Here is a 17,753-nt window from a genome sequence, read left to right as displayed (position 1 = left end):
AACTAAATTTATTTTGCTTCTTGTTTGTGGTGTGACAAAATTTAGTCCATATAATTTTGTCTTAAAAGAATGCATTCAGAAGTTTAGCTTGTCATTAGGCCATGATGCAGATGTTAGGGAGACTGATGCCCTGCACTGCAAAATATGGTTTTGAAATATCTTTCCCCTCTGCATTTTGCAACTAAATGCTTTTGAACAGGGAGCACATTTCAAACCCTGCCCTGAATTCAGATACTGTTTAGCTACCTAAAAGTGAAAAATAAAATTAATAAATGCACACACTCCATCAAATAGTATGACTAGGCATAAATTGCATTCTGTGAACAGAAACTTTAACCTGCCCATGTTATTAAATTCACAAAATTAATTAGAGATGAAAATATTTGAAATTATTAGAAATTATTCAGATTTGTAAACACAAGAGCCATTTACTGACATTTTATGTATGTTCAAACAACGCAGCTGACAATTAAGCTGTTCTGCCCCACTGGAGGCTATAGTTTACCATGTTAAAAGATGAATGCCTACACAGTAAATTGGGTCTAATCGACTCCCACTTTATGTCATGCCAATTCACTCTGTTATTATAATTAAATATAATTACCTCCATGACTTCTCTGTTTTCACTTTCTAACAACTTCATTCTCTGCAGTTTTTGGCTACTCATATATAGTATGAACAATAAACAACAGTACAAAACTTTTTACTGACAAATCTAGCTGCAATTTGTGATTAACATATTTCATTCTTTTGGTGTAAGTTTTAGTTTTGAATGAAGAACTTTAAAACTGTTTATTTTTTTGACTTCTGTACATTCATCTTTTCTAATATTCTGTTTATGGTCCTTTGATCTGGATGGAATATTTTTGCTCTTATATCTTTGATTGTAGCAAAAGTCAGAACTTTTAAACATAGACAGTAGTGATGACAAGGGTAGTACGACTGTGATGCAAGACATTTCTACAATAAAGCATTTTCGCAATGTATTTTACTGAAAATTCCTAACACAAATCTTTAAAAAGGTTACTTTTCCAAATACAAACTCAAACTTGCTTTCTGCACCAAGATTGCTGTAGCTAGAAACCCTCCTTAAACAGCCATATATAAATATCTCTCAAGGTTCGTTATTTAAGTTAGTAGGTGTGTAAACACAGCTTGGTGTTTTGTGATGAAAATGCTATTTTCTTTCATTCTGTTTTGATGGCAGTCTATTTTTGTCCATTCTGTTCAGGATCTAGGTATCTGACCATGCATCTTTTGGTAGACTGCATTAGATTTAGCCACCCTTCAAAAGAATATGAATTTATTGTTTCAATTGTTTCAGCTGAACTATTTTTAACCCATACGTCTTATCTCCTTTTATTTAGCAGGAGGATCTGAAGACCACAGTAAGCCCCTTCATATTAAAAGAGTCCAGCAGCAGCCTGTGCAAGTCGATCTGTCCGAATCAGCTTTACTGCCTTGCATATTTTTACTGCGGCCTAATTCCTCATTAGTATCAAGCTCTTCATCTGAACCACCACGAATCAAATGGACCAAGATTGTGTCCGAATCATCACATATAAGGGAAGTGCCAGTTCTTGTCGCCAAGGACAACACAATTAAAATTGGAAAACACTATAGAGGTAGAGTGGACCTCCCAGGTTACGTACATAATCGTTATAATGCCACACTACTGATGACTTCATTAAGGAGCAGTGACTCTGGTATTTACCGTTGTGAAGTGGTAGTGGGAATTGATGATGAACAAGACACTGTGCCATTAGATGTTGTGGGTAAGTTTTTTGTCATGAATGAGGAAGAAGTTAGAATTTGAGTAAGAATTTGTTGTAGAATGGACTCGTTAACTTTTGGATAGTGCCAAAGAAGTAGATGACAAAAGTTTTTTAATGATCTATTTGTTAAAGATTACATTAGGTATAACAGTTGACTCTATCAATAAAATGTTTTGCAAAGAGAAATAACTATGTTTTCTTCAAGGGTAGTTTGAAGTACTTTAGAGATAAAACATTAATCCAGTATTTCCATACAAATGGAGAAACTTTATTGAATTAATAAAGGCAAAATTCATTAAGTTATACTGTTAGTCAAATATGGTTTATTGATTCTGAAGGAAATTCATCTTTGTTGGCTACAGTACCTGTGGAAAACCATAGGTTGAAATAATCAGTGTAATATCACATTTCCAGAAATTCTATTGCATTTGAATATGTGTGTATGTATGTATGTGTGTGTGTGTGTGTGTGTGTATATATATATATATATATATATATATATATATATATATATATATATATATATATATATCATGCCAGGCATTTTACATAGGAAAAACTAACAGGGCACTTTAACAGCAGATAAATGAACACCTTTATAATATTAGAATGGGTTGTCCTATTAATGATCTGGCTAAACATGTGAGGGATAATGAGGATGAACATGCGTTTAAATTTATGGTTGTTGACATTGTTAGACCAACCAATAGAAAAGGGGCCATTAGGATGTATACTGAATCAGTGGAAGTGAAATGGATCATTAGAATGCATGCTGATCAAGGGAAAGGTTTGAATGATTGAGTATCGCTTGGTACCCCTTTTTAAAAATGAGGGGAATACATTGATGTGTCCATACTGCCCCTTTTCCATCTATATTTCTTAAGATCTGATGTTTATATTGAAGGTTGACGTTGATTTATTACCTTATTATGCTGATTGTATAATTGTTTTAGTTCTGTATTACGATTGGATGATTCAATGTATTTAAATAGGTTAGTTTTAACATTTGTTATTGGTCCGATGAAGCAATTATGAGAAAGCGCTTACCTTGGTATTAAAAGTTTTTACAAGTTTTAAAACTGAGCATGTTCGATTATATTTTTTAATAACTTTGATTGTGCCAGCCTAGATTCTGCTTTGGCCCTGCCCTATTTTGGATTGTCTTGCATAATGTGTGTATATATATATATATATATATATATATATATATATATATATATTTTTTTTTTTTACACATTCATACACAAACATGTATACTTGTTTAGTTACCTGGCACAGCATATATATTCTGTTGAGCAGCTTAGAACTGCAGAGATTCAGTGCTGGTTTTAGCATACCTTGCTCGTGTCTGTAAGGAATATAAAATTAAAAGCAAACAAGGAATAAATGCAAATCAAATATTGCAATAAGTAAATATCGTTTTTTATTTAGCACATGATTGCACCACAGTTTTGGAATTAAAATATCTTAGAATTTCTGAAGGTTCACAGCTTCATAGGTTGATTTTCTAGCTCTGGAGAAGTTTGATTGTTGTAACCTCGTGTTGATCTAGGACTATGCTTCTAGTCAGTGTCCTATTGATACTGAGCCAAGACTTTCCCAGACTTTAGCTCCTCCTCTCTGCCATAATACACAGCGTCCTCCCTTACTTCTCCAGATTTCTTTTGCTGTTCAGGATAAGGAGATGCGACTCTGGACAAACCCAGGCTTTCTCAAGATTTTGAGCTAGCTTGTACTGTGTCTCTCAGGGTTGGGTCAGATCTTTCCTTCTCATTTTTGAATAGAATTTAGCTATTTCAGTGGAAGTACCTGGTTTAATTTCTAGTAGTTGTTTTGAGAAAGTAACAGTTTAACCTCCCCTCTCAAGGCCTTGTTCCATACTATTTTGGGCATTTTTCATTGAGTTAATTATAAATTAATGAATGAATTAAAATAATTATAAAAAATGATATTATCAGAAAACATTTTTTCTGACAAGGAGTTTGTTTTCTATTGTTGTGGCTAATAGATTTTAAGCAACTGCGTTTGCTTTTGCTGTGCCACATTTGTGGCATATTGCATTTCTCAGAGTACACTGCCTTATGAAGGCTGTATTTTTCTGGGACCAGTATTTTGCCAACTACTGTTATTAAAGAGCCTTAACACTTTAAAAATGTGCTGTTATTGCGGGGGCATAACATCCCACAATTGGATGGCACACAATATGCCTAACTTGATTAGAGACCTGCACAATTTGTGAGTCCTTTGATAAAAGGAGTATTAAGGGTCATAATTCTTTAAGTCATTTTTCCTAGCAAGTATATAACCAGATTGTCTAATGTTTTGATGATACATTTTTGTATTTGTCTGTCAGGACTGGATCAGCCATTTCCTTTTTTAATTACTTATTTTTTTTATAACATTTTCTAGGTGCATCATCTACTTTTTTGTAGACGATATACAATTGCATAGCTGTTCAGGCAAGTACCTGAAAGCACAACTACAAGTGGTTAAAATTTTCTTAGACGATACAAAAACATTTGTTTTTGATGGGTAATAGCAATGTTTATAGCAGGAAAACTGATACAACAAGAAGAAATAAAGTGGGACAGAAATGTGTTATAAAGAACGTGAACAGGAATGCATGTATAAATATTTGGGAAAAGATGAAGGGTCAGCAATAAAACATGGAAAAAAATGAGAACAACGCTTAGTAAGGAATACTTCAGAAGGCTAAAGCTAATAACAGGTATCACACTCCCTTCAGTGTGGAAGGCTGTGGGTTAGATTCCCATACCTGGTAGAAGGATTGCTGTAGTGAAGTATAAGGGGTGATACACTCCTGGATGTGCCATCCTTCAGATGAGGTGTTAAACCGAGGTCCCATTTGCTTGAGTTGGTGGCAGCTCATATGTAAAAAATTCCATAGCACCTATTGATAATATAAGGGAAGTTCCCTGAAGCCCTGGCCAGGTTTCCCCAAATAGTATAAATACCACCTTAAGTGTCCCCTGAAAAGCAGCCACTGACTTACTAGGACTAAATGGCGCAACAAAGGATGGATAACTAGATAAATATTGAAAACTGTCTTGACATATACAAATAAAGTTCAAGCTATAAATCTATCTATTTATTTATTTATTGACCAGGAAAGTCCACTGGATCAGAAACCAATTTTCAATGGAGGTCCAGGGAGAAATGCTCCACAATGAGTAAAATAACATCAGATGACAGTAGATAGGTAGTTATACAATTTTAGAAAAAATGAATTTAAACTATATAAAAAATATAGACAATTATCACATCATAGCAAACTTTTTTTTTACAAATACTGTAGCACCTTCCATTTAACATAGAGGTGAAGGTAAAAGCACTTTGTAGAAAAAAACAAATTTATTGTTTGTCTATTCGGCTTTTCCCGGTTAGGGGTCGCCACAGTGGAACTCCGGTCTGCTAATGATTGGCAGTAGATTTTTCTTTTTTATGGTGCCGAGTTGCCAGCCCAACGCCCAACCTTCAGCGAAGGCACGCCCATTCACGCATGTCTTTCGGAGGCCACTCAACCACGGGGAGGACATGCAGACTCCACACAGAAGGCACTCCAGCCAAGAATCAAACAGGAGAACCTCTTGCTGTGAGGCAACAACGCTACCACTGTACCACTACGTCTAACTGAATTAAGTACATTGCCTTAAAAACTGAGATCTACACTAGTGCCATCAGCTTGTTCTTCCTGTTCTAACTTACAGCTTTGGTGTAATTCACTGGCCTCAGAAAGCACTGCATAAGTAAGACAAGAAAACAAGAAAATTGTGTGAAGCTTATCAAATGATATGTAAAAAAACAACAGTGCATGGCAAAAGCATATAAAACTCGGTATGAAGATGGTATGGGGCTTCTCAAACTTGACTGTAGATATGTCTTCATTTGTTGGACTGCATACATATTTGTTGACATCATCAGATCCAAACACAGTGAAAGTTATGAAACGAAGAAATTAAGATTAGGATCATACCTTTGCTCAGATTAGCAGAGACTTTTCGAAAAAGTATTGGAATGGAGATCAATCTAGAAGTGTATGAGAATTAAGTAGCAACAGAAAGAGCCAACGAACAAAAGAAAAAATATAAAGAGCAGCTCCCGAAGAAAAGCAAACTGGAAAGCCCGTAATTATTGTGACTAGTATAAAGAACTCCTGGAAATGCCACGCGTTGATCCAGGTTTGACATTCGAATGGTTAAGGAAAGGTAAATTTAAGACAAATTTGAAAGGCTAGTAATAGTGGCTCAAGATATCTGACTACAGACAGATTGGTTTACAAAGTCTATAGAAAATGGGGAGAAAGACAGTTCCAGGTTCTGTAATACAGAACTAGAAACAGTTGTGCAGCTTGTTGATGGTTGTAATATATTCATGGATGTGGTATTGTATACTTAAACACACAACAATGAGGCAACAATGTTGTATTAGGGAATGTAAAAACACTATAATGTAGAAGTAGCTGAGATGCATTGGGAACATGAACCACAAAGTACTACTGGAACGAAGAAATTCTGATTATATGAGTTCATCCAGTATCAACAGTGAATAAATCAGAAGCAAGTACAACAGATACTGTAGTCAAAGAAAAAAGAATAAAATTATTATTAATCATTGAAAATGCTACTCACAGTGATGCTAGTGTACTACGACAAAATCATAAAATAGCAGGATGTGCAAGCAGAAATTAGAGCAATGTGGGATAAAGACAAAGAGGCAGTTATAATAGTGGGAGCAACAGAGCTAATAAAAAAGAATTTTGAAATGTACGTAAATATACTACTAATACATGCGACTCCATATGAATTTTAGAAGGAGTCACTTAGTGCATTGTGGGTGGTGAGAGGAGCACTCTTGGGAAACATCAAAGGCTAAATTAATAGTAACTTCTTGAACTATAGTCATGCCCAGACTCATGGACAGAGTTCATTACCATCATTGTATTGGAAACCCAAAAATCATCATCATCATCATCATCACCACCCCCCTTTTCCCATTTTTCTACATGTGGTCCAAGTGTTATATCAACTGTCGCCATCTTTCTCAATTCAGTGCCACTCTCCTAACTTCTTTGACAGGCAGGCCTGACTGTCACAGGTCATGTCTCATGCAATCCAGTCGCCTCTTTGCTGGCTGCCCTCACTGCTTCTTGCATGCTTCCTGTCTGCCCCAAATCTTCTTCATCAGATTCTCCTCTGCTTTCCTGCACATGTGCAAACCACAGTTTGTTATCTTTGATCTTTGCAAATGGAGGATCTTGGGCTTTTGTTCTGATGTCTTCATTTCTTGATCTGTCCTTCGGTGTGCATCCTCTCACCTCTCTTGGGCATAGCTTCCCCAACAGCTTTGTCTTCACTGCCTAGGTTACTGTACCATACATAAGTACTGATCACATTAGAATTGGTACAATGTGATTATTTCTGACATTACATATACGTTTTTTAGTATAGAAAAACAGTTGTAGGTAATTTTTTTTTGCAATATGAAAAATACATACAAAATGTCGTTTCCACTTTTAGACCTATAGTTTCTATAGCAGCATCTAAAACAGAGTCCATCTCCAAATGTGCTGGTAAGGTGTTATTTGAATTTGTTGGGGATTCTCCTTTCTTTATTAGACATAATTTTCATTTTTTTAGAAAAAAATGAAAATTATTACAGTAGCAAAGGAAGAATGGTTGGTAACGGTAGATGTGCTCTCTCTTTATACAGTTATTCCTCATGAGATAAGAATGAATGGGTTTCTTACATCTTGTACCAAACTGAGGAGCACATGGTTGGTGAAATAAAATGTATTGCCGAGAGTATTGAACAAGTTTTAGATAATCTTTTTTTTACGTTCTTAGAACATTTTTATGAACAAAGAAAGGGGTTGCTATAAGTGCTAGGATGGCACCCAAATACACCAATTTAGTTATGGTATTGGGAAACTATGATTTTGAGAGATGTTCCTGGTTATGTTTATGTTAAAGCATATCAAAGTTTTAGTGATGATTTTTTTATTTGGTTGGAGATAGTTTGGGTTTACTTATTTGTTTCTTAAACATCTTTATTGAATTATCACTTGTAACACAGGCAAATTTACATTTATGAAAAATTAATTAAAATGTATTAAATTAACATTAACAAACATTATATTTCACATATATTGCTATATATCATATAACCTAAGCAACATTACATAAATTATTCAATCCCTGCCCCTTTATTGATTCTATCAATAATTGTACTACGTTTTAAATTTTACACTTTTTTAAGAGTATTGCTATTTAGTTTTTTAGATGTTAAAATTTTTAAGAAACAAGATAGTGAGAAGCTTTCTTTCTGTTATATCATATAAGAATAATGCTAGTAATGCTATATTGCATTACAATACTATGCATCCCAAATATTTAAAGAATAATACAATTAAAGGACAATTTATGAGAATTAAAAAACATATGTCAGATTTAGAAATGTTTTATGATTTGATGGAAAATATGCATATGTGATTTTTATTAAGAAGAAATCCCCAAAAATGTTTAAACCTTATTGCTGGAGAACTGAATATTGTCAGTGATAGTAAAAATATAGATATAGACTGGTTTGTTATACAGTAGTCTCCTGATCCGGTTGGCTTTCTTCTAAAAATATAGATATGGATAGAGATTGGTTGGTGGCTATGCCTATTGTATTTTTTTAGATAGTCAATTGAGTAAGGATATTGTTAATAACAATTAGTAGATTTTAACAGGGAATGATAAAATAAATTATCTGCTTGGGGAAGAAATCTCTATTTATAAACAAGAATGGTAGAAATTTAAAAATGTTTTTGAGGATAAACAAAGTTGGAATGTATAGTTAATATCAAACTAAAGTAAGTACTTTTAAATGTTTAAATTGTTCTTTGTGCAGGTTTATATATGAAAGCTCTAATTTCTATTGTGATGCAACAAAAAAACATATCACATTCCAGGTTGTTTTACATGTAGCTCTGATTTTGTGGTTTATTATGTGCACTGTCTTTTATGGGATTCTTTTTAAGTTGGGAAGACAAATAGCTTCAGAAAAGGATATAGGAACATTGGTATGTTATTAAAAATAGAAATGACAGGGACATCTTGGCAAAACATTGTATGATCTGTAAAAATTTTAAGAAATTTATTTTTACAGTAATTTATTTTGTTCCAAAAATTTTAATGGTATTACAGATGGTGATTTAGAGTTTTTAGAAATTAAATGGCAAACTATTTTGAATGCTTATGTAACTCCAGGACTTAATGGAATGGTTAATTATGCAGCAGTGTTAAAAAAATAGGAATAAGAAAAGATGCAAATGATTTAGCCACCTGGTATTAATCATGTGATTATGTTTGTATGTTTAAAAAGAGTTATTAATGTGAGAGTCACTTATTCTGAAGTTCAAAAGCATGTTTTGGTTTGTTTATCGTAATATCATAATAAAAGAATTTTAGTTACTCCAACCATTTATTTTTGATTCATTCAACTGTCTAGCCTCTGTTCACAAATTTTTATTTTAATTGTTCATATTTGTGTTATTCTATCCTTGAACGTGGCCTGTACTAAATCTACCACAGTTTTCAGGACTTAAACCCACAGCAGGACTGCCCAAATCAGCTTTCTTTTTGGACTTGTCATATGCTTTCTCCCAGTCAAGAAATGCATAGTTGGACTCTGCTCATCTCTAGCTTTTTCTCAACTATCTGCCTGTCTGAAAAGATAGGGTCAGTTATACTGCATCCTGATCTGAATCCAGACTGCCCATCTGTCATCTTATTTTCTACTAATTCATTTATTAGTCACCCTCTCTAGCAGTTTCATACAGTGTGACAAATGTTTGACAACTCTATACTGCCCACATTTGTGAATGTCCCCTTTATTTTTGTACACTGGCACTAGAATGCTTGTTCTCCAGTCATCTGGGTAAGTCACGAGATCATCTATGGGTTTACCACACACAGGATCAGAGCATGGAGGAACTAGGTTTATAGGTTGGTACTAGGCTATTGGCCCTAGGGCCTATACAAGCCTAGCCAAAAAGTTCCCTTGCTTTCACCACCCATGAAAGTTATTTTCCTGTGCCCTTGTCAAGCAGAGCCAGAGGTGATCCCTGGGGTGAATTTCCTGTTTCCCATCCAGTTGTCTAGATTTCTCTTAAAGAGGGATAATGAGGAGCTTTGCTTGACGTGAATGGGTAGTCTGTTCCAGAGTATGAGAAGTCTCTGGGACAGGAATCTATCCCTCCAGCATGTTCTATTTATTGTGGTGTCTAGATCCCTCTTAAAGAGGGATGGAGCTTTGCTTGACGTGACTGGGTAGTCTGTTCCAGAGTATGGGGAGTCTCTGGGACAGGAATCTATCCCTCCAGCATGTTCTATTTATTGTGGTGTCTAGATCCCTCTTAAAGAGGGATGGAGCTTTGCTTGACGTGAATGGGTAGTCTGTTCCAGAGTGTGGGAAGTCTCTGGGACAGGAATCTATCCCTCCAGCATGTTCTATGTATTGTGGTGTCTAGATCCCTCTTAAAGAGGGATAATGAGGAGCTTTACTTGACGTGAATGGGTGGTCTATTCCAGAGTGTGGGTAGTCTGTGGGACAACAATCTATCCCTCCAGCATGTTCTGTTTATTGTGGTGGCAAGGTTCAGGTCGCTGGAGTGTATGGCTTGGAGAGATTTGTTTTTTTTTTTTTTTTTTTATCTGTAGCATGTCCATCAGAATTGGGTTTGACATGACTTTGTATGTTAGGCAGAGATCGCCTCTGAGTAGGTGATAAGTGACAGAGTAGAGCTGGAGTTTTTTGAGCCGGTCTGCATATGACATCTGTTTAAGGCCAGTAATTCTCTTAGTGAGGTATTTCTGTGGCCTTTCTAGTTGTTGCAGATGTCTTGCGAGGTACATGCCAAATGGGGAATTGTACTCTATGATGGGTCTGATAAGGGAAGAGTAGAGAGGAACAATGACCTCTTTTTTTCTGGAGGAGAACCCTTTAGTGATGAGGTGTTTCACGTAGAAGGATTTCCTGACTACTGTGGTGATGTGATTGTCAATGGAGAGACTAGTGTCCACCTGTGTCCCAAGGTTGCTTATCACACTTTTGGTGTTAAGCAGGCTACCGCCTATGTGGTAGTTCATGGGTAAAGGTTTTTTCCAAAGGGGATAAAAGCAGCATCACTGGGTGGGCTATTATGCTAAAGGAGGGTTCTAATCATTTATTCATTATCTGAATATCCACTTTGTCAACATTGTGGTAAGCAGAAAGTGAGCAAATTAGTCTTTTTTTCTTGGTTTATTTATTTATCTATTTATTTAACAGCTGCAGCTTTTGTGAAGTTCCTCAGAGACCTGGATGATCCAGGGTTTTGCAGGTGCCTAATGATGGTTATATCTTTAATAATCTCAGTAAGGTATCTTTGGGGCTTTCTAGTTGAGCAATATGCTTGAATTTATACACATTAAGTATGCATGACATTCAGTGATGGGTTTAATAAGGGAAGAGTACAAGTGGCAGTATTACTACTTTGGATCTTAAAGATATTCCTTTGAAAATTACCTAGGCCAGATACAATAATTTCCAGACTATGATGGAAACCTTATGATCAAATGAGAGAGAGTTGTCCACATGAATACCCTGGTTTCTTGTGACTATGTCTGTCTGAAAAGGAGTACCATTTATAGCATATGAGGTGGGAACATCTTTTTCACTGATTAGTACTGTAGTAATATTTATAGCATATGAGGTGGGAACATCTTTTTCACCTATTAGTACTATATTGCTGTTTACAGCATATGAGTTGGGAACATCTTTTTTTGCTGATTAGTACTGTAGTACCATTTATAGTATATGAGTCGGGAACATCTATTTTGCTGATTAGTACTATAGTACCATTTATAGCATATGAGTTGGGAACATCTTTTACACTGATTAGTACTGTAGTACCATTTATAGCATATGAGTTGGGAACATCTTTTTTTGCTGATTAGTACTGTAGTACCATTTATAGTATATGAGTTGGGAACATCTTTTTCGCTGATTAGTACTGTAGTACCATTTATAGCATATGAGGAGGGGACATCTTTTTTGCTGATTAGTACTGCACTGTGATTTTTTTGTTTTTAACTTGAGAATATTTTCAGTTCACGAATTACGTACATTTTCCAGCCCTTGCTGGAGCTATTTATTATCAGTGAATAACTGTTTCCAGCTTGTAGTCTTCTAACCTATTGTACTGTGTGTCTGGAAAATAAATGCTAAGCAGGAGAAGGCTGAGCACTGATCCCTGTGGTACCCTACTAGTTACAACTTTATGTTCAGAGAGGGTACCAGCAACTTCCATGACTTGAGATCTGTCAGATAGCCATGTTGTAATCCATCATATAACAGTGGTTTATATTAAATTATCTAATTTTTCCACAGTATCGGTACAAGTGGGGTAGTGTAAAAAGCCTCAAGCATGTGGAACAGTGTCAAAAGACCTATGAACCTATGACCATATAGTCAAATCAAGAAAAGCAGTGTGATTAGATTGACTGCTGTCCAAAGCCTCTATAATTTTTTTCAAAGAAGCTTACTAGGTTCAGAAGAAAAGACCCATCCTTCATAAAACCAAACTCATTAGTGTCCAGACCATTTAAGTTGCCTGTGTTGACAAAAATTAGTTCTGTTATGATGCATTCTGTGGCTTTGCATATAAGGCCGGTATGGTTGATGAGCCTGGAAGTGCCTGGATCTAGAGAGGGTCAACCCTTTTATTGCAGCGTCATAATAGCTGTTCTGCAGGCATCAGGGGCAAATTCTGTAGATAAGATGAAGTTGAACAGTTTAAGTAGAGGCTCAGATGGTGCATACTTGAAAGTGAAGAGGATTCAACCTCAAATATTGTCTTGTACTATGGAAGTATAACTTTTAGACTCCGACAGGGATTTTAAGACATGCTTCAAGGCTACTGCAGAGGAAACTAAATTAATTTTCAGGAATACTGGGGACAACAGTGTGGGTAAGTGGGGTAAAGATAGCAGTAAACTTGTCTGCTAATATAATGGCTATATGCTTTGAACTGGAATACGTGATATCATATATGTGCTCTGTGCATTGCTGGAATTTATTGCTTAATTTCCTGATGTACCTGACCTTCTTTTCTTTGTAACCTTCTCAATCCATTTTGTGCACAATGCCCCAGATGGAGTAATGAGGGTAGCAGCCATGGGCAACACTGTCCAAGAGCTTGCTTGATTGTCTTACCAAATTTGCTGAAACATTTGAGGCATCCTTTATGAATGCTTGTTAATGGCTATTAACCTTTTGGGACACGAGTTACAGACATACTCCAAGCCAGAAAATAAGGTAATTCTCACTGCTGTTGGTACAAGGTTTCAGCAATCTCAAAAGACTTTCTCTGGAAATCAGAAACATCAGCAGCAGATGTGGTTCTGGACAGCCAGACAACAGTAAAGGAGCCACCAGTCTGGAGGGGACCAATGTGCCCAAGCTATTTTTTTTTAAACAGGATGCCTATGCAAATGAAGAATTATTATGCAATAAATAGGGTTATAAGATCCCCATTATAGCCATGCTAACACAACACCTGAGGACCTGTCAGACTGCCATGCTGTGTGAGTAGGGAGAACTTGATTGGCTATATCTTTCTGCATAGCTGGCCAACTCAAACTTGTGAATATTTCATTCCAACAGAAGATGGCAACAAAAAGGGAGATTCTAAATCTCACAAAGAAAGCAATCCAAGTGGTTTCCCTGGGCAGGAAGGGTTCCAGATTCTATTCAAGATTATTTCTTCATTTCCCCAAATCAACAAAGGACCTCAGACTCTCACCAAATGATCTAAGTGGTTTGAGTCAGTTTATTCAAAACCAATTCCTCCTAGATGGCTTTGGTGCAGACACCCCTTCCTTGCCTGGTGAGGGGAGGAGGAGGACAGGCAGGATGCATTATCTGGACTTCCAAGATGTATACATGCATATTTTTTTTTAATTCTTTTTCTTCCCTTCTGTCACTCTAACACTGTTCCTAGTGTGCCATGTCCTTCCCTGACTGTGCTGGCACTCCAGACAACTGCCCTGTCCATTTCCCAAATTTTTAGTCAGGGCCAATGAGGATTTTAAGGATGTCCTGGGGGCATGTCTCTCAACTTATTAGTGCAAGAAATCTTGACAAAGCCAAAAGAATAACTGGGGACAAAGACCCAAAAATAAGGGCACATTTTAAATGTTGCTCTTATAAACTTAAGTTCCTAGAATAATAGGTGCCATATTAGCATGCATTTTCTGAAAGATGTGAAGTCTGAAACTCAAATGTGTGTTATTGTTTAGTGACTTCTGTGATGCCCGTGCCCTGGCCCAGCAATCAAGGAGCCTCAATCCTCACCACTAACCCCAGTAAAGGGCTTCTCAAACAGGAGAAAATAATAACAAATACACACAGTAAAGTGCAATTTCCATTAAGAGCACACAGAGATCACAGTCAGTCCAGCTGGTCGCTCCCTCACTCTCCAGGTCCCCAATAAGACTCCCCACTGGCACATCTATAGGGTCTAGATCTCAGCCTAGTGGGCAAGCTAAAACCTCCAGCACCCTCACTGTCCAACCAGTGCTTCGTGTCCCTGCCCAAGTAGCTGACATGCACACACACTTTGAGAAGAGTTTATACAACCATGCAGACACTCCTGGGAAAGGCTGGCACAGGTTCTCCAGTTGTGCCCCTTTTACCCAGACTATACAGTGGAAATCACTGCCACCACCCAGCTAATCTTTATCAGCTACTCAAGGGCTCTTAAAAGGGTGTCCAATTATTATTGTGCAATATTATTATCCAATTGGTAGTATAACTAAACAGTCAAGGCTTATTAGAGTGACTTGGTATAGGATCCCTATATACATGCAATGTACTCTTAGTGCTTAACTTATCTCTACACAAAACAGCCACAGTTGAAAGTTTTTACAATATTTAATAATAAATAATAAAAACACAAGGCAATACTTCTTACTATACAGTGCTAGTCAAGAGTTCAGAGATCACAGAAAAACACAGTCTAATTGTTCTAGTTTCTAGCTATTTCTAAGAGAAAATACAAGTCTAAGATAACTAGATAAATAGAACACAGGCAGAGTGCTGATGAGTTGTATGGTCAAGACAAAAATGCTTAATGGCCTCTGATTCTCTCTGTTTTTAAAATCACATTCCTGGTTCCCATTACATCACTCTTCACACTTCCTTGGGTTCCCAGGCTAACAGAAACACATTTACATTCTTAACATCTCCTTTTGTTATCTTGCAGCTGGTCAAGAAGCAGAGCAATAAAAATATGTTTGCATGTTTAAATGTAGCAATTTAACTCTTGGTTAAAACAATAGAAAGAATGTCTTCATCTAGACCGGCCGGAGCCAACTTTAGATCAAAGGGTCACAACATGCTTTACTTGGGTCAGCAGAGTGCACTGTTGTTCCATTTTTGTAAAAGCATTTTTTTCCATTTAAGACAACAAGCCTGTGCCTTACATTAATATTTACAAATGACAGAATTATCTATAAAATTCTATCTGGCTAGACTGGCAGCCTTCACAACTTCAATCCTCAATAATTTGTCAATTTGTCAGAAAAACACAAATTTTATGAAGGACAGATGAAAAATTCTTTGACTTACCCTGTTTAGAGTTACCACCTGTCCCTCTTTGCAAGGAACAATCCCACTTTAGACAGTTGTGTCCTGCAAAAATACTTAAATGCCAAATGTCCTGGGATTTTAAGACAAAATATTTTTCTTAAATTTTCTTTAATAGCTGCATAATACAGTTATTTTGTATCTGGAACAAATAAATATTATATGGAATAGCATAAATAACTGAAATGCTACAAAAAATAAGCTTTTATTTTGACAAAAAAGTGAAGTTCTGTCCTTTGCAATGGCCGCCTGTATGTTTTGTTCTGCAAAATTTCACACTCTACAAAAAATGTCCCACTTTAGGCATTTGAAAAGGTGGCAACACTAACCCTGTTTCTCCCTCATTCCTCCCTTGTGGACCCTATGGTTACATTTAAAGGGCACGTGCAATGCAGACGTGCAGCATTTTGCCCTGCCTCTACAGCAGCTCTGCCAGGTCTCCACCCCTTCCACCTTTGGACCACACCTACCAACAGCAACTTCCCCAGTTTACACCAGAGACTGTAGCAGGAAATGTCCACAGGATCAGTCTTCCAATGCTGGTGACAGTAGAACAGCTAGGTGGGGTAATATGGGCAACTGCCCTAGGCTCAATCCTGACTTTTAAAAGGTGGTATTGCATTTTTGCATTTGCAGCCAAACCTGAGCATTGTTGAGCTCCATGCATGGTCTAAACTGTAGCAACTGCGTGCTACTGTTTAAAAAAAAAAACATGAGTGCTATAACACTCCATGCAGGCAGGGATAAAAACTATAGCAACTGTTTTTTTTTTTTTTTTTGCTTTCCAATGGAAGAGATGGGGGGGTGGGCACAGATCTAACTGTAATAAGCCATTCAGTTATAATGTAACAATCAGCTTACTGCAGTGAAGTGCTTTTGGTGACATCCATCCCTCTCTATCATTCCGTCAGTCACCTGAGTCGCTAATTGAATGTGGTCATCTGGGCCATAATCAGGGTTTTATCTCTCTACATTACCAAAGTCCTGTATATTCCTCTGCTTCTGAGTGAAAATGTCATTTTCAGTTTTATGCCATGCCATTGCACCTCATCACCTCCTCCAGTTTGTTTACCAAATGCATGATAGTAATAGCAAACCATCTGAAGAACCAGTGTTCTGAGACAAAGGAGTTTTGTAATTCATTTCAGTTGTAAAATGAAGTGTACTCCATCATAAGGCAGTTTGGTCCTGCAATGGAATATATCCGAGTAACAATATATGAACTAATGTTTCCTTAAAGCTGCAGATGCCATTTCACAAGGTTGACTGTAATCCATAAGGACTGGAATATTTCCAGAAAAGACTCCCTACCTCAAGAATATTTCCCCTCATTTCCACTGATAGGAATCAGTTGCCAAAGTAGGGGTAATTTTGGCTCTCTGCAGCAGAACACTGGTTAACAAGAGGTTCCATATACATGATAGCATTCACCAGACATAAGATGAGGGTACTCCAGTAGATTCTTCAACACACTCAGTGATTTGCACAGAGATCAAAATATCCTAGGCTTGCAAATATCATTTATGATAGTGAATACAAGCTCAAAACTTGCTTCTGCCCCCCCCCATCGCATCACCTTAGTAATTGGTGCCAGCCCTAACTCTAATGCTACTCCTTCCCTCAACCCTAACCCTACACCTTACCTTCATAAAAGCCTTCTCGTAACACTGCCACTACACAAGACACACACAGACACATGAACATTCACAAACACACACAAACAACACTGTATCGATCCACTAATCTAACCCCGACCCTAACCCTAAAATACACAAAGTCGCATACAAACGTACAACACCTATCCTTCACTCATCCCTGATCCTATTCACATGCACATGCACAAACACACACAAACAACACTGTATCGATCCACTAATCTAACCCCGACCCTAACCCTAAAATACACAAAGTCGCATACAAATGTACAACACCTATCCTTCACACATCCCTGATCCTATTCACATGCACAAACACTCTCACCCCTCCAATCCCACTTAGCTGACTCGACATTACACACAATGTTCCTCCAAAAAAGGAAGCCAATCTGGTGGTCCCCTGCCATAAACAAACTCTACAACAGAAGAAAGAAACTGTTGCAAAAAAGAGTAAAATCCCATGATTGGAGGAACTCCCTGGTCAGCCTCAGTAAGAAGCTGAGATCCCTCATAAAATCCTCCAAAGCTAGTTATGAAAACAATATTGCCACTGATTCTAAAGACAACCACAAAGCATTCTATAGCTATGTCATGAATCCCAATGGCAACACTCAGATCTGCTCTGAGTTAC

The 17,753-nt window shown here is 36.9% G+C and overlaps 1 protein-coding gene across 1 annotated transcript in view; it reads left to right on the top strand.

The window, feature by feature from the left end:
• The window catches only part of LOC122787159 (versican core protein-like), a 2,083,348-nt gene that overhangs the window by 621,927 nt on the left and 1,443,668 nt on the right, over positions 1 to 17,753 (top strand). The window contains exon 3 of the mRNA XM_044053735.1: positions 1,368 to 1,775. Within this exon, the coding sequence (XP_043909670.1) occupies positions 1,368 to 1,775 (408 nt within the window). The remainder of the gene's footprint in view (positions 1 to 1,367; positions 1,776 to 17,753) is intronic.

Source organism: Protopterus annectens, chromosome 13.part0 (assembly GCF_019279795.1).
Source record: "Protopterus annectens isolate FY-2018-M chromosome 13.part0, PAN1.0, whole genome shotgun sequence".
Lineage (NCBI taxonomy): Eukaryota > Metazoa > Chordata > Ceratodontiformes > Protopteridae > Protopterus > Protopterus annectens.
The sequence above is the reverse complement of the archived record's forward strand: the minus strand, read 5'-3'. Positions and strand labels throughout refer to the sequence as shown.